Source organism: Gymnoscopelus braueri (genome assembly GCF_963280865.1).
Source record: "Gymnoscopelus braueri genome assembly, chromosome: 11".
Taxonomy (NCBI): domain Eukaryota; kingdom Metazoa; phylum Chordata; class Actinopteri; order Myctophiformes; family Myctophidae; genus Gymnoscopelus; species Gymnoscopelus braueri.
In genome coordinates, this window is record NC_137613.1 from 125,515 (window position 1) to 144,069 (window position 18,555).

General features: G+C 42.1%; 1 protein-coding gene across 7 annotated transcripts in view; it reads right to left on the reverse strand.

The window, feature by feature from the left end:
- The window catches only part of gmeb1 (glucocorticoid modulatory element binding protein 1), a 56,507-nt gene that overhangs the window by 12,347 nt on the left and 25,605 nt on the right, over nucleotides 1-18,555 (reverse strand). For 6 of the 7 annotated variants that reach the window (XR_013934005.1, XM_080441919.1, XM_080441918.1 and 3 more), the window contains exons 9-11: nucleotides 17,042-17,185; nucleotides 7,631-7,989; nucleotides 753-932 (exon numbers count right to left, since the gene is read on the reverse strand). Coding sequence is in view for 6 of the 7 variants with exons in the window: in XM_080441919.1 (XP_080298045.1) it covers nucleotides 753-932; nucleotides 7,631-7,989; nucleotides 17,042-17,185 (683 nt within the window). In the remaining variant the exon portion in view is untranslated. The remainder of the gene's footprint in view (nucleotides 1-752; nucleotides 933-7,630; nucleotides 7,990-17,041; nucleotides 17,186-18,555) is intronic. The other variant, XM_080441921.1, reaches the window with a different exon arrangement.

Here is an 18,555-nt window from a genome sequence, read left to right on the forward strand (position 1 = left end):
GAGCCTTCATTAGTATCATTGTAACAACCAGAATGGAACAAAGCCTTCATTAGTATCATTGTAACAACCAGAATGGAACAGAGCCTTCATTAGTGTCATTAACAACCAGAATGGAACAGAGCCTTCATTAGTATCATTGTAACAACCAGAATGGAACAGAGTCTTCATTAGTATCATTGTAACAACCAGAATGGAACAGAGCCTTCATTAGTGGCATTGTAACAACCAGAATGGAACAGAGCCTTCATTAGTATCATTGTAACAACCAGAATGGAACAGAGCCTTCATTAGTATCATTGTAACAACCAGAATGGAACAGAGCCTTCATTAGTATCATTGTAAAAACCAGAATGGAACAGAGCCTTCATTAGTATCATTAACAACCAGAATGGAACAGTCACGCCCATTTGTGTCTGTATAGATTTTACGCCATTTTGAATATTCTTTAAAACACACTTTTTGCACCTTCTGCTACAGATTTTGTCCAAATCTCACAAAAATCGGTACACATGATCTCTGGACCCATGATCACATGATCACATGATCACATGATCTCTGGACCCATGCGATAAACATATCCAAGCGGAATTTTGATACGGTATGTTTTGATACGGTATGTTCTGGCAATGATGTAGTTACCTGGCCCTCACAGATGATGTAATACATGTGGGAGGAGTTACCTGGCCCTCACATATGAGTGGGAGGAGTTACCTGGCCCTCACAGATGATGCAATAAATGTGGGAGGAGTTACCTGGCCCTCTACAGGCAACTCATCGGCGCCCCCTGTCTGCTGGGTGAGCTGCACCAGCTCCATGGGGCCCATCATGGCTCCCAGCTGGCTGGGGTCAACCAGGGTCAGGCCTGAGGACGGGTGCAGGGTGATGGTGTCCGTCTTGCCGTCCGCTCCGGTCACCATGTAGCGCGTGAACACCTGTAATTACATTTACATTTACATTACATTAATGTTACAACTACATTACATTACGCTCCGGTCACCATGTAGCGAGTGAACACCTGTAATTACATTTACATTTACATTACATTAATGTTACAACTACATTACATTACGCTCCGGTCACCATGTAGCACGTGAACACCTGTAATTACATTTACATTTACATTACAACTATATTACATTATAACTACATTACATAATATTACATTACATTACATTACGCTCCGGTCACCATGTAGCGCAAGGGTCGGCAACTGAGATTGGCCTAGGACAATATCATTCCCAGACATTCCATGGCGGGCCGGGCGTCCGTCGCGCGAAGCGCGCCTGCGCCGAAAATGCGCATGCTTTTTGGGTTTCTTTTTTTTTCTTTCATTCTCCTCTAATCTAGCTATAAGATGTTATAAATCCTTTAATGCATCGTGTTTATGAGTGCATGATTTCAAAAGTGGGTTCAGGTTCTATTAAATAAGTATTTATAATTATTTTAACATTTATTTTTAATAATTTTATTTCTAAATTCTTTGGGTGGGGGGGGGTCCAATCTGAAGCTAGGGGACTAGGGGGGATTTCCACGCCTGGCCAGAACAAACAAAAACAAGTTGATTTAATAAAAACACCAGTTCAGTAAATCATTCATACTGTATCTTTACTAATATGTGACTGATGGCACCAGCAATGTGAATTGTGAACATTAACATAATTAAACCGACTTAAAATCAGACCAAGATAAAAGCTGAATCCACTTGATCATGGAGTGCTTGATTTCAGGGCTCTTGAAACGAGTGCTACATTAGGTATAATAATTACAATGCGCCATTTATTAACTAAATAAAAAATACTATTAGGGACAGGTCGATTTTTAAAGAAGGGTACCCCTGGAGAAAATGTATGTGCCCTGATCTAAAATGCCATGACCCTCCCTTTGACAAATTAAAAATAATTATGACCCTCCCCAAGTGATTACAAAAAAAAGAGTAACCCTCCCCGCCTAGAAGTGTCATGATATATTGTGTCACGATATAGCCTATCGTGGTATTAAAATGTGATGATAGGTATTGTCATGATGTCATACTGTATCGTAATATTTTTTTTAGTTTTTTTAATAAAAAAAAAACACTTTCTTTTTTTTTGCCGGTGAAAGTACTGTATGATATGAAAATGTAAAGCTTATCATAATCATAGTAATTATTAATCATGTCATCCATCATATTCAAGGTATTTAGGAGAGAAATGAAACAGACTCCAGTCACTTTCAGTTTAAAGCACTGCAGAGGTGTTTTGTGTCAGCTGATGCTCGTTGACGCTCGTTAAAGTGACATGCATCTGCACTCTCAAATAGGCCTACATCTAATCTAAGATTGTTTACACTGTATTATACTGTATCTGGTATTATAGATTTTTTTTTAGCTGTTGGAAATAACTAGGCTGCACTTGGTTGGTAAAGTCCAGATGACAAAAATATGAGGTTTGTGGAATTTATAGTTATGCAGTCTTATATTATTATTATTATATTATATTTGTTATATTAGTGTCTATCTGTCCTCTGAAACAATGGGTTTATAGTTAGTGAGAACTTCACTTCTCCATTAAGCTTGCGCAAATGTATTTATTTGTGTGTACAAAGCACTTTGTAATTGTTTTTAACTTGCTTTATAACGTTATTTTAAACTAAAGATGATGGCCAATGTTGATGATACATGAGAAAAGAACATTAATAATATATCATATCGATATCATGCCCAACATCATGTATCGTATTGTGAAACTCTTGACACCCCTAACCCTCCCCATCAAATACATGACATTTAAAACTGATATGTCCAATGTTTTGCTTTCCACATTGATTAGAACATTGCTGTAGTCAGTCTTGCTAAATGCACAGTGTATCTGTAGTAGTGGTAGCAGAATGGATAGTGTTCTCATCTTACATGTGGGAAACCCATTGAATCCTGGTCAGATTGAAGAAAGTTGAATATTTGGTAACCAGTAGTTTAAAACTTTTGTCACTCTGCCCTTTTAATTATCAACTACAGTGACTACAACTACACTGTTGCCTACATAAAACAAATTAGGCTATCAATTATGGCCTGATGCTTCTGGTTTTACTTGTGGAGCTAGGCATCTATACACAACTGTCCATATAGATCCACATTAATCACATGCACAGAATTACTTCAAATGATTATGAATATCCAGTTATAGTAGGCCTATTTTATCTCTCCAATAACGTCTGTTGAAGTTTTGCTTAATTGTTCAACCACCATCGTTAAGACGCTGAATAGATTTGACTGGGTCGTTCACACTCGCTGTGCGTTGATGGCTTGTTAACGACCGTCATTGATTCTAAATAGACAAGGTGTTACTTGATTTGAATTCTTTGTATCCTTTGAAATGGAGAGGGGTCATTGACCACTGTTCTGCTGTACTAAAAAGGTATATAAAAAACGGACTATTTTATCAATTCAAAATTGCATGACCCTCCCTTGGATTCAAAGTAAAATTAGCTGACCCTCCCTTGGACCAAAATTAGAAAGGCATGACCCTCCCCTATTTTCCTCCATGACCCCCCTTCTGTAAATTTCGACTGGTCCCTTAGGCTTTTGCATTGGGGGCGCTCGCTGTTATTTGTTAGTCTGTTGCTTGATTGCAGAAAACATTTCAGCTGCTGCTAGTGAGCGAGATACAGACAACAACAATGGCGCTATCGAAAAGTTTGAAGAGGAAAGTTGACAGTGAAAACAGAGTGTTTAGAGAGGAGTGGACAGATCGGTATGTGTTCATCTTACCTGGTTTCACTAATGCAAATCCAATGTGTCTGATCTGCAACAGACCAGTGTCTGTTTGCAAATAATATAACATTAGACGGCACCACGATACGTAGCATCCCACCTTCAAAGTGAATTTCCCACCAAAATCAGAGACACGAAAGAAAGAAATTGAAAGACTGAAAGCATCTTATGCGCGTGCATAAGATGCTTTCAGTCTTTAAATTTCTTTCTTTACGCAGCAACAGTATCCTGGTGCGAGGCCTCACATCGCAACAGAAAGTGACAAGTGCTTCTCTAAAGGAGTCCTGGGTGCTCGCAAAGCACAACAAGCCCTTCACAGATGCAGAGGTTTTCAAGGAGATGATGGTGACAGTTTTGGAGGAACTCGCTGCCGACAAGTCTACTGATGGTATCATTGCGTCAGTCAAACAGCTGTCCCTGTCTGCTAGGTCCGCCATCCGCCGTGTCGAGGCACTGTCGGACGCGGTGCGGGGTGTAATTATCGACGGTCTCCGTAATGCAAATTACTTTTCCATGGCCAAAGATGAGAGCACTGACAACACAGATGTAGCCCAGTTGTGCGTTTATGTTAGATATTTTGATGGAAAGGTTTTCAAGGAAGAGCTGCTGTCTCTTATCCCATTAGAAGGGCACACCACTGCAGACGTTATATTTACGAAACTGGAAGAGTTGTTGGCTGCATTCTTTGTCATTTGAGAGGGTTAATTTAATCGCGACAGACGGGGCTCCTGCTATGGCGGGAAAGCACAGGGGTCTAGTTAGCAGGTTGAAGGAACTCGCCCCCCAAATGCATGGGCTGCATTGCCTCATCCACCAAAGTGTCCTTTGTGCCAGGCTCAGTGGCGAGCTAAAGAGTGTTATGGATAAAGTGATGAGAGTCATTAACTTTATCAGGGGTACGTCAAGCACCCAGCATCGGCTTTTCCGACAGCTAGTGGCTGAGTCAGAAGATGCTACCTACGATGATCTGCTGTTACACAATGACGTGCGCTGGTTGAGCAAAGGCAAAGCATTGGACCGCTTCTGTGGACTAATAGATGAGGTCAAGGCGTTCCTTAAAATGAAAATGAGCAAGACTAAATCAGCAGCTGACCACCTTGCCCTTCTGGGAGATGTAAAGTTCATGTCCAATGTAGCTTTCTTATCTGATATATTTGGCCACCTAAACCAGCTTAACCTCCAGCTACACGGGAGACAGAAAATCATAGTGGACATGGTCGAAAAGCTCGAGTCATTCACGAGGAAGCTGGAGTTGTTAGAGATAGACATATCCACTGGCAGGCTCCTACATTTCAGTGCACTAAAAAAACATGGATCGGGACATGTGACAGAGCTGATGATGATTGACTTCATCAAGCAGCTACGAGCCAACTTCACGTCTAGGTTTGATGACTACTCTATCCCAAAAGAACTCATTGCCTTTGTACGTGACCCTATCACAGTGAAACCAGGTGGAGACTTCTCCTCCCAGGCGAAATAAATTATCCCCTCACTAGATGCGGCTGCATTGGAAATGGAGTTAATTGACTTCCAAACAACCTCCCTGGTCAGCGATGCACTCAAGAGTGCAGAGTCCATGAGTGCCTTTTGGGTGGCATGCTCAGAAGAGTACAGTAACATCAAGAGAGTCGCATTTTATGTGCTCACAATGTTCCCTTCCACCTATGTATGCAAGTCTGCCTTTTCTTCTATGAATGCGATTAAGACCCACGAGAGGAATCGATTGACACACAAAAACCTTGAGAACTGCCTGCGACGTCCATATCACCAGACATCAAGCGAATAGTGACCGACGGGAGGTGCCAGTTTTCACACTAAGTGAGTAGTAGAGATGCGCGGATCGCGGTTTTAGCCGCGGTTGCCGCAGTTAACCGCAGTTTGGGTGGATTTGGGTCAATCAAATATAATTATTAATTAATATCGGATAAACCGCGGGTGAAATATTGCGGTAAATAAATTAATGACATCTAATATATCTATCCATAAAATAGCTAAATCTCTGCGTGCTTGTGTCTGTGTGAGTGTGTAGAGCAGCCTCTGTGCGATGCGATCACAAAATGCATTGATTTAGCCTATGGAATGTCGGTGCGTCTTTTTTCTTTTTTTTTAACCAGTGCTGCTGTGCTGCGCTGAAGAGCAGTGCTCTCTGTAGTCTGTATGTTGGATTCCGCATGTGCGGCATCCAACAGTTGGATGCCGCACAGTTGGATGCTGCACCGACATTCCATAGGCTAATTCAATGCATTTTCTGATCGCATCGCACAACTAATACCAAAACTAACGGGGAATACCAGAAAATAATAATATTTTGTTATAGTTAGTAATAGTTTACATACGGGAAAAACGGTTGGTGCGGATGCGGATATTAAAATTGGATAATATAATTATTGCGGTTGGATAACGGATGGATAATTAATTTGTACCACGGATTCGGATGACCATGACCTATGAATTGAATACCAAGGCCCTCATTGGAAAGGACTTTTATGAACGGACCTGTTAGACAAAGTATTTTAAATGTAACTGTGATGTTTTACATTTTTTGCCTAATAAAATATTCAATCAATCAATCAATCAATGAGAGGCCATCCGCGCATCTCTAGTGAGTAGGCTACCTAAGCCTGTTATTCAATAGCCTAATTGTATTTTTAATGTAGTTAATAAATGGCGCATTGTAATTCTTCTAATGCGCTCCTGCTCTGTCGTTTCAGGAGCTTCTGAGATCAAGCACTTCAGTGGATTCAGCTTTTATTTTGGTCCGATTTTAAGTCGGTTTAGTTCCATGTTCACATTCCTGTTCTGTCACATTTCTGTTTCTATTAGTAAAGATACAGTTTGAATGATTTACTGAACTGTGTTTTTATTTCATACCATACTGCTGCTTGTTTGCTAATTCAGCACCAGGTGCTGTCCACTGACTTTGTTCATGTCATTGAGCGAGCGCCGCCCACGTTATACCCTGTACCCTATATGCCTGTCATTCACTCTCAACATGGAGTAATATAATAGTCATTATTTAGGTGGGGATAGTTTCTGTATTTGGACATAATAGATATAATAGCCTATATGTGAGACTATCGGTCTGATACTGTATAAAAAAAATCCCTCCCCCCCCAAAAAAAATCCAAAAATCTTTAAAAAAATGTGAACACCTGTATGTAGATATATGTTATAGATATATGATACATAGATATGTTATATGTGAACACCTGTATGTAGATATATGTTATAGATATATGATACATAGATATGTTATATGTGAACACCTGTATGTAGATATATGATATAGATATATGATATGAGTGGTTAGTGAGCCTGTCTGGGGAACCAGTGGCCCTGGTTGTCTCTAGTACGATTCCAGGTCAGGCCAGAAATGTGTTGATGTGAGTCTTAATTGCTCACCGTGCGCAGCACAATATTTAATATCCTAAATTTCGCCAAAAGATTTGGGAAAATAACTTCATAGCTCGATCTATTGGTTTTAAGTTAGTTTTAAACTCATGATTTTTTTTTTCATTTTGAAATTTTCAAGATTTTTTTTAAAATCTTTTGAGATAATTAAAAACAAAATGTAGGAAACAAAAATGAAGGGGTATTTACCGACCCATATGTGGTACAAGTAGGTGGTAGAAGTACAAGTAGCATGTAGCCACATGCTATCTAACTAAATGTTATTTAGATAACATGTTGTTTGGACAGACGGTTCAAATGTTACATGTAACATGTAACATGTTACATATATTACATGTTACATGTTACATGTTACATGTTACATGTTACATGTTACATGTTACATGTTACTACATGTTACATGTTATCAGTACCTGTGAGCCGGCAGGCAGCAGGGTGACGTGTTAGAGCCCTGTAACATGTGTAGCGTACCTGTGAGCCGGCAGGCAGCAGGGTGACGGTGTTAGAGCCCTGTCCGAGGGGCAGACCGGCCACGGTGAAGCTCTGGCCCATGGAGGTGAAGCTCTGGCCCATGGAGGTGAAGCTCTGGCCCATGGAGGACAGCGAGATGGGGGACAGAACGGTGAACTGCTGCTGCTGTAGCGCCGCCTGCTGGCCGCCAGAGGAGGAGGAAGAGGTGAGGAGTGTGGTGGTGGATGCCGGCCTCTGGAGGCGTGGCCTCTTGGTCTGCCGCTTGGCTGGAGGTTTGTTCTTAACGGCGGGCTGAGGGCTGGAGAGCAGAGCTCTCACCTCCTGCTGTCTCTTCTGCTCCTCTAGCTGCTCCTCTAGGTCTAAACACAGGATGAAATGAAGGTTATGTTTCTCCTCTGCTCCTCTAACTGCTCCTCTAACTGCTCCTCTAACTGCTCCTCTAGCTGCTCCTCTAACTGCTCCTCTAGCTGCTCCTCTAACTGCTCCTCTAGCTGCTCCTCTACTGCTCCTCTAACTGCTCCTCTAGCTGCTCCTCTACTGCTCATCTAACTGCTCCTCTAGCTGCTCCTCTACTGCTCCTCTAACTGCTCCTCTAGCTGCTCCTCTACTGCTCCTCTAACTGCTCCTCTAGCTGCTCCTCTAACTGCTCCTCTAACTGCTCCTCTAGCTGCTCCTCTACTGCTCATCTAGCTGCTCCTCTAGCTGCTCCTCTAGCTGCTCCTCTAACTGCTCCTCTAACTGCTCCTCTACTGCTCATCTAACTGCTCCTCTAGCTGCTCCTCTAACTGCTCCTCTAACTGCTCCTCTAGCTGCTCCTCTAGGTCTAAACACAGGATGAAATGAAGGTTATGTTTCTCCTCTGCTCCTCTAACTGCTCCTCTAGCTGCTCCTCTACTGCTCCTCTAACTGCTCCTCTACTGCTCCTCTAACTGCTCCTCTAACTGCTCCTCTAACTGCTCCTCTAGCTGCTCCTCTAGCTGCTCCTCTAGCTGCTCCTCTAACTGCTCCTCTAGCTGCTCCTCTAGCTGCTCCTCTAGCTGCTCCTCTAGCTGCTCCTCTACTGCTCCTCTAGCTGCTCCTCTAGCTGCTCCTCTAACTGCTCCTCTACTGCTCCTCTAACTGCTCCTCTAACTGCTCCTCTAGCTGCTCCTCTAGCTGCTCCTCTAGCTGCTCCTCTAACTGCTCCTCTAACTGCTCCTCTAGCTGCTCCTCTAACTGCTCCTCTAACTGCTCCTCTAGCTGCTCCTCTAGCTGCTCCTCTAACTGCTCCTCTAACTGCTCCTCTAGCTGCTCCTCTAACTGCTCCTCTAGCTGCTCCTCTAGCTGCTCCTCTAGCTGCTCCTCTAACTACTCCTCTAACTGCTCCTCTAGCTGCTCCTCTAACTGCTCCTCTAGCTGCTACTCTAACTGCTCCTCTAGCTGCTCCTCTAGCTTCTCCTCTAACTGCTCCTCTAGCTGCTCCTCAAGCTGCTCAGAGTGTTCAGTACTCACTAGTCAGAGTGTTCAGTACTCACTAGTCAGTGTTCAGTACTCACTAGTCAGAGTGTTCAGTACTCACTAGTCAGAGTGTTCAGTACTCACTAGTCAGTGTTCAGTACTCACTAGTCAGTGTTCAGTACTCACTAGTCAAGAGTTCAGTACTCACTAGTCAGAGTGTTCAGTACTCACTAGTCAGAGTGTTCAGTACTCACTAGTCAGTGTTCAGTACTCACTAGTCAGAGTGTTCAGTACTCACTAGTCAGTGTTCAGTACTCACTAGTCAGAGTGTTCAGTACTCACTAGTCAGAGTTCAGTACTCACTAGTCAGAGTGTTCAGTACTCACTAGTCAGAGTGTTCAGTACTCACTAGTCAGTGTTCAGTACTCACTAGTCAGAGTGTTCAGTACTCACTAGTCAGAGTTCAGTACTCACTAGTCAGAGTTCAGTACTCACTAGTCAGAGTGTTCAGTACTCACTAGTCAGAGTGTTCAGTACTCACTAGTCAGTGTTCAGTACTCACTAGTCAGAGTGTTCAGTACTCACTAGTCAGTGTTCAGTACTCACTAGTCAGAGTTCAGTACTCACTAGTCAGAGTTCAGTACTCACTAGTCAGAGTCAGAGTTCTCAAAGTCTACCCGAGCCCGACCCGACCCGACGTTTTCGGGCCGAGCCGGGCCTCAAAAGTATGCTAATTAGTCGGGCCGAGCCGAGCCTCGGGCCCACCTGTATGAGGAAAAAAAAAAAAAAAAAAAAGTTTTTTTATATTAAATATATATATATTTTTAATTCTGTTCTGTCTGAATGTGTATTTATCTATTATGAAGATGGCGCTGACGGCGCTGACGGCGCTGACTGACTGGCGTTTATTTTCAGTCACTACTCAGGCAGCACTGTGCAGCAGAGTGCAATGCATTGCATGCTGCTGCTTTGTTATCAGATGTTTAGATCATCCCTGCGCACCCTGCTGATATATACTTAGTTGCAGGCTGGTGTTGCGCACCAAATAGACATTAAATCTACAAGCCCACTGAGGTCTACAATGCATCACGATCTAACACGTTCACAACTTGCAGATCGGTTTTTAACAGGGTCATAAATCAGACAGTGGCAGGGTATGATGCGAGGGGGCGTGTACTATGGGTTAACAACAGGTCAGAGACTCAAACACAACAGAGTGTGAAGGAACAAGTTAACGAAGATGGATGTTAATGCAATAAAGACAAAAATTGCAACAGGTGAATATTCTCTGACTGCCAAGGAGGGAGGGAAGGCACAAGTATGGAAAAGTTTCAAGTTGGTCGTGGACTCAGAAAACAAGGTGTTGGCTGTACAGTGCAATAACTGTAAAACTTTACTATCCTACGACAGCAAGAGGACGGGGACATCCACTATGAACCGTCACGTCACAGCTTGCCCAAGATCTACAGGACAAGGCCCCTCTGGCTCTGGCCAGCAGCAGTCAATGGCCACATTTGTGACAAAAAGTGCTTTAAGTGTCCCTCTGAGGGTAAAGCAGGCAGTGACCGATAAATGTGTACATTTTTGCGCCAAGGACATCAGGCCATTCTATGTTGTGGAAGGCGAAGGATTTATACAATTAGCCCAAGAGCTGATCAACGTCGGGGCCGCTCATGGTAAAGTACCTGCTAGCTCCGTTTTACCGTGCCCAAACACAATTTCCACACACTGTAGGGCATTGGCTGAGCAGAAGAGAGAGGCCTTCACTGCGCAGGTTAAGGACCACCTAAAAAAACGAAGGACAGTGGGAATGACGACGGACATGTGGACGGATGATTTTCGAAAGCTCAGCTATCTAGCGATCACATGCCACTATGTGACGGAAGATTTTGAGCTTGTAGGAAAAAATCTGGCCACAGTGATGTTTCCAGTGGAGCTGAAGAAAACGGGAGACAACATAAAAAAGGAGATCAAAAAGCTCCTGGTGACAAAATTTGGGTTCGATCCACTGTCACTGTATCGTATCGTATGGGTCACTGATCAGGGATCAAATATGATAAAAGCCCTTCAGGACTACGATAGACTTGATTGCCAGGATCACGTCCTAAATACAGTACTGAAGCATGGCCTGGACAGTGATGCTGCGCTCATTCAACATGCCCCTGACATCGCTGAAACAGTGACCGCAGCGAAGGCCCTCGTAAGGTAGGCTTTGTTTATTGTAGTTATTGTTGTTACTATACTCTACTATGATACTTACTAGGCTATTATACTTTTAGTCCTGTCGTTTTCTTTATATATATTTTTTTATATAAAGGTTATATAATTATGTGTAATACACAATTAAAAAGCATATTTGTGTAATTTCCGTGCTCTGGTTTTAATTGTAGTGTTATGATTATATTAATAGGTATGTCAAGCAGTCGGGAATAGCAGCACAGCTTACAAAGACCCTGCTGCAGATGGTGGAGACACGGTTCAGCTCTGTGTATATGTCACTGAAATCTATTCAGGATATTTACACAGAGCTGCACGAGAAGCTGGAATCTCGTGGAGAGGGTGAGAGAGTGGACAAGGTAGCCCCTGACACGCTGGCCTTTCTTGTGGCTTTCCTCAAGCCCTTTTATGACGCACAGCGTGAGCTGGAGGGGGACAAGCATCCCACACTTCACCTCGTCTGTCCCTGGACAGAACGACTTAAGCGTCACTGCCAGCAAAACGCACAAGACACGCCACAACAGGCTTTTGTGCGCCAGCGCCATGCGCAGTGGATGGAGACAAAAATAAAATTAGGAAATCTCCACAAGGCTGCAACATTTCTGTGCCCAAAATTTAATCAGCTGCGAATGCTGGACGGGAATCAAAGGGCACCAGTGCACGATTTCGTGAAGATGTGTGTGGCAGCAGCTGCAGCACCAGCGGTGCGGGTTGAAATTGGAGAAGAGGGGGAGGAGGGCCTAGAAGTAGAAGATACAGAAGATGAAGATGCAGATGCTGCTGCTGCTGCTGGACCCGTTCCTAAAAGAGCACGCCAGTTTGATGAGTGGGAGAATGTCTTTGGGGCAGATGAAGATGATGAAGATGATGAAGAAGATGATGAGGTGGAGAGCTATGTTCGTCAGAGGCCAACAATGACCGATGACCATGATGTGCTGGGCTGGTGGAAATCTAACAGCAGAACATACCCAAAGCTTGCTGAGTTGGCAAGACAGGTTCTCTGTGTGCCAGCGAGCAGCAGCAGCAGCAGCGAGAGAGTGTTCAGTGCGGCAGGACGCACTATTGAGGAGAGGAGAACACGCCTCAAACCTGACACCGTGGAAGCACTTCTGTTCCTCCATGCCCACGGTGTTTAGATGTATAGACTCTGGTCAAAGATCGGTTTGTGAAGTCTGTGTGTAGTGTGCTTTTATTGTGTTACATTTCTTTTATCTACGTAGCCTATATTCCCTTTATTTAAGTTTGAAGTGCTATTTACTTTGTTTCTTATTCAGTTTATTTTTTGCTGCTACTTTTTTTTAAAGCACAACAAGAAACGCGGTTTCTGTTATTTTGTTTAGTTCTTTATATTCACTGTTTCACTTTATTACTGCTGCTGTTCAAACAACCAGAAACTCGGTTTCTGCTATTTTATTTCTTATTCAGTTTATTTATTGCTGCTACTTTTTTTTAAAGCACAACAAGAAACGCGGTTTCTGTTATTTTGTTTAGTTCTTTATATTCACTGTTTCACTTTATTACTGCTGCTGTTTAAACAACCAGAAACTCGGTTTCTGCTATTTTATTTCTTATTCAGTTTATTTTTTGCTGCTACTTTTTTTTAAAGCACAACAAGAAACGCGGTTTCTGTTATTTTGTTTAGTTCTTTATATTCACTGTTTCACTTTATTACTGCTGCTGTTTAAACAACCAGAAACTCGGTTTCTGCTATTTTATTTCTTATTCAGTTTATTTATTGCTGCTACTTTTTTTTAAAGCACAACAAGAAACGCGGTTTCTGTTATTTTGTTTAGTTCCTTATATTCACTGTTTCACTTTATTACTGCTGCTGTTTAAACAACCAGAAACTCGGTTTCTGCTATTTTATTTCTTATTCAGTTTATTTATAGCTGCTACTTTTTTTTTAAGCACAACAAGAAACGCGGTTTCTGTTATTTTGTTTAGTTCTTTATATTCACTGTTTCACTTTATTACTGCTGCTGTTCAAACAACCAGAAACTCGGTTTCTGCTATTTTATTTCTTATTCAGTTTATTTATTGCTGCTACTTTTTTTTAAAGCACAACAAGAAACGCGGTTTCTGTTATTTTGTTTAGTTCTTTATATTCACTGTTTCACTTTATTACTGCTGCTGTTTAAACAACCAGAAACTCGGTTTCTGCTATTTTATTTCTTATTCAGTTTATTTATAGCTGCTACTTTTTTTTAAAGCACAACAAGAAACGCGGTTTCTGTTATTTTGTTCAGTTCTTTATATTCACTGTTTCACTTTATTACTGCTGCTGTTCAAACAACCAGAAACTCGGTTTCTGCTATTTTATTTCTTATTCAGTTTATTTATTGCTGCTACTTTTTTTTAAAGCACAACAAGAAACGCGGTTTCTGTTATTTTGTTTAGTTCTTTATATTCACTGTTTCACTTTATTACTGCTGCTGTTTAAACAACCAGAAACTCGGTTTCTGCTATTTTATTTCTTATTCAGTTTATTTATAGCTGCTACTTTTTTTTAAAGCACAACAAGAAACGCGGTTTCTGTTATTTTGTTTAGTTCTTTATATTCACTGTTTCACTTTATTACTGCTGCTGTTCAAACAACCAGAAACTCGGTTTCTGCTATTTTATTTCTTATTCAGTTTATTTATTGCTGCTACTTTTTTTTCTAAAGCACAACAAGAAACACGGTTTCTGTTATTTTGTTTTAAAGTTTATATATTTTTGTGCGTGTTTATTTAGTTAAGTTTAGTTTACTGGTAGGCCATATCTTGTATTTACAAGTGCACTGCTGTCTCCTGCTGCTCGCCTATATTTTTAATAAAGTGTTGCATTATGGAGTTAAAGTATCGTTTGCTGTGTGATATTTGATAAATAGCCTAATAATGGTCAATCAAATAAATAAATGGTCAATCAAAAATCATGAAATAGGAAGAACAGAACAAAGATTCAAAGCCTTTATTTGTCCCAAAATGATGATAGCCTACGTCGGCAAGACGACTGCACTCCTGGCGGCCCCGCTGGTCATCATGACATGAGGTGAGGTATTAAGTATGTTAGAACAATAGCCAAAAGGATTTACAGACAGTCACTCAATTTAAAAGTGTGTTGAAAAAGATAGCGGCCTTCAACAATAGCGGTACATTCAGTGGTCAGACTGGTCACTGACTGGTCAGGTTCGTGCAGAAAAATCAAGTGAAGAACACAGGAGCCAGCTTTCCATATAGCCACGCGCGAGAACGCGCATACACGCAGCAGTACCATGTGTCGTTGTTGACAATGTCAGATCAGATGGTTTTAATTTGAAGGTTTAACAGGATGTTCAATGTGTTTTTGTGAATTAAGATGACTGACTGGCGTGCTCTATGCTGGCGCGCTGTGTTAAGTTACACAAGTGGCGGAAACAGTGCTCTCTGATTTTCACAATACAATGTTACCCAGTACCCACCCGCATTTAGTTCAGTAGCCTACCTAACCGCACGCATCTCCGTCGGTCCCCGTGAACTTATAAAACTATATTTTTCACCCAACACGTGTAAGCTTAAGCTAATAACAACAACAGTCTCGAGTCGGTCTCAGACAGACAGTCACTCACTCAGTCAGTCGGGGGGGGGGGGGGGGGGAACTCGGTCGAGAGAGGCAGAGAAATGTAGACGATGCGAATGCGATGCGTGCATTCATTCATTCATTCATTGCACACACGCACAGTCAGACAGACAGACTAGGTGTGTGAACTGTGAACAAGACAAGGATTTAACTTCATTTAAATCAGCACAGTGCAAGTTAACGCCAGTCATTCAGCGCCGTCAGCGCCATCTCATTCAGATTTCAGAACAGAATTACAAAATATATAATATAAATTAAAAAAAAAAAAAAATCAAAAAAAAATTCCCAATTTTTTCCCCCTCGGGTTTTTTCGGGCTTTCGGGCCTAACATGATGGTAATAGTCGGGTTCGGGCCGAGCCTCGGGCCGGCCCAGTCGGGCCCAGTTAGGGCCGAGCCTTATTTTCAGGCTCGTTGAGAACTCTAGTCAGAGTTCAGTACTCACTAGTCAGAGTGTTCAGTACTCACTAGTCAGTGTTCAGTACTCACTAGTCAGAGTGTTCAGTACTCACTAGTCAGAGTGTTCAGTACTCACTAGTCAGAGTGTTCAGTACTCACTAGTCAGAGTGTTCAGTACTCACTAGTCAGTGTTCAGTACTCACTAGTCAGAGTGTTCAGTACTCACTAGTCAGAGTGTTCAGTACTCACTAGTCAGTGTTCAGTACTCACTAGTCAGAGTGTTCAGTACTCACTAGTCAGAGTGTTCAGTACTCACTAGTCAGTGTTCAGTACTCACTAGTCAGTGTTCAGTACTCACTAGTCAGTGTTCAGTACTCACTAGTCAGAGTGTTCAGTACTCACTAGTCAGAGTGTTCAGTACTCACTAGTCAGTGTTCAGTACTCACTAGTCAGAGTGTTCAGTACTCACTAGTCAGAGTGTTCAGTACTCACTAGTCAGTGTTCAGTACTCACTAGTCAGAGTGTTCAGTACTCACTAGTCAGTGTTCAGTACTCACTAGTCAGAGTGTTCAGTACTCACTAGTCAGAATGTTCAGTACTCACTAGTCAGAGTGTTCAGTACTCACTAGTCAGAGTGTTCAGTACTCACTAGTCAGTGTTCAGTACTCACTAGTCAGTGTTCAGTACTCACTAGTCAGAGTGTTCAGTACTCACTAGTCAGTGTTCAGTACTCACTAGTCAGAGTGTTCAGTACTCACTAGTCAGTGTTCAGTACTCACTAGTCAGAGTGTTCAGTACTCACTAGTCAGTGTTCAGTACTCACTAGTCAGAGTGTTCAGTACTCACTAGTCAGAGTGTTCAGTACTCACTAGTCAGTGTTCAGTACTCACTAGTCAGAGTGTTCAGTACTCACTAGTCAGAGTGTTCAGTATTCACTAGTCAGAGTGTTCAGTACTCACTAGTCAGTGTTCAGTACTCACTAGTCAGAGTGTTCAGTACTCACTAGTCAGAGTGTTCAGTACTCAGTAGTCAGAGTGTTCAGTATTCACTAGTCAGAGTGTTCAGTACTCAGTAGTCAGTGTTCAGTACTCACTAGTCAGAGTGTTCAGTACTCACTAGTCAGTGTTCAGTACTCACTAGTCAGAGTGTTCAGTACTCACTAGTCAGAGTGTTCAGTATTCACTAGTCAGAGTGTTCAGTACTCACTAGTCAGAGTGTTCAGTACTCACTAGTCAGTGTTCAGTATTCACTAGTCAGTGTTCAGTATTCACTAGTCAGTGTTCAGTATTCACTAGTCAGAGTGTTCAGTACTCACTAGTCAGTGTTCAGTACTCACTAGTCAGAGTGTTCAGTACTCACTAGTCAGTGTTCAGTACTCACTAGTCAGAGTGTTCAGTACTCACTAGTCAGAGTGTTCAGTATTCACTAGTCAGAGTGTTCAGTACTCACTAGTCAGTGTTCAGTACTCACTAGTCAGAGTGTTCAGTACTCACTAGTCAGAGTGTTCAGTACTCACTAGTCAGAGTGTTCAGTATTCACTAGTCAGAGTGTTCAGTACTCACTAGTCAGTGTTCAGTACTCACTAGTCAGAGTGTTCAGTACTCACTAGTCAGAGTGTTCAGTACTCACTAGTCAGAGTGTTCAGTACTCACTAGTCAGTGTTCAGTACTCACTAGTCAGAGTGTTCAGTACTCACTAGTCAGAGTGTTCAGTACTCACTAGTCAGTGTTCAGTACTCACTAGTCAGAGTGTTCAGTACTCACTAGTCAGAGTGTTCAGGACGTGTTCCTGTCCAGGGTTTATCTGCAGTTTTCTTCTCTCCAGGATCTTCTTGACCGAGTCCAGAAGACCAAACACCTGAGCCAGGTTACTGAGCACAGCCACCTCCACCAGGCAGGAATCTGCTGCTACGGTCAAACAAAACAATGACAATGGGTTAAGGTTAGGGTTAAGGTTAAGGTTAAGGTTAAGGTTAAGGTAACCTACCAGAGCAGACTGTTAGAGTTAAGGTTAGGGTTAAAGGAGGAGCTCACCCAAAAAATGACTTATTTTCTATCAATTGCACACCCTATGAAGCCTTGAATCCATGGATTTTGTTTTTGTCGCATTCCTAAAGCTAATAATTTGATTCCCGTCTCCTACCGGCTAATGTATCCGGTAGGAGACACAAAGTAGATTCTTTGTGTCTCCTACCGGAAATACACACGGTCATCAAATTATTGTCTTAGGAATGAGACAAAAACAAAAATAAATCCATGAAATCAAGGCTTCATGGGGTGTGTAATTGATAGAAAATAAGTCATTTTTTGGGTGAACTCCTCCTTTAAGGTTAAAGTACCCTACCATAGTCTTAGGGTTAAGGTTAGGTTAACGTACCAGAGTCTTAGGGTTAAGGTTAGGTTAACATACCAGGGTCTTAGGGTTAAGGTTAGGTTAACGTACCAGAGTCTTAGGGTTAAGGTTAGGTTAACATACCAGGGTCTTAGGGTTAAGGTTAGGTTAACGTACCAGAGTCTTAGGGTTAAGGTTAGGTTAACATACCAGGGTCTTAGGGTTAAGGTTAGGTTAACGTACCAGAGTCTTAGGGTTAGGGTTAGGTTAACATACCAGGGTCTTAGGGTTAAGGTTAGGTTAACGTACCAGAGTCTTAGGGTTAAGGTTAGTATAACGTACCATAGTCTTAGGGTTAAGGTTAGGTTAACGTACCAGAGTCTTAGGGTTAAGGTTAGGTTAACATACCAGGGTCTTAGGGTTAAGGTTAGTTTAACGTACCAGAGTCTTACGGTTAAGGTTAGGTTAACGTACCAGAGTCTTAGGGTTAAGGTTAGGTTAACGTACCAGAGTCTTAGGGTTAAGGTTAGGTTAACATACCAGGGTCTTAGGGTTAAGGTTAGGTTAACGTACCAGAGTCTTAGGGTTAAGGTTAGGTTAACGTACCAGAGTCTTAGGGTTAAGGTTAGGTTAACGTACTAGAGTCTTAGGGTTAAGGTTAGGTTAACGTACCAGGGTCTTAGGGTTAAGGTTAGGTTAACGTACCATAGTCTTAGGGTTAAGGTTAGGTTAACGTACCAGAGTCTTAGGGTTAAGGTTAGGTTAACATACCAGGGTCTTAGGGTTAAGGTTAGGTTAACGTACCAGAGTCTTAGGGTTAGGGTTAGGTTAACATACCAGGGTCTTAGGGTTAAGGTTAGGTTAACGTACCAGAGTCTTAGGGTTAAGGTTAGGTTAACGTACCATAGTCTTAGGGTTAAGGTTAGGTTAACGTACCAGAGTCTTA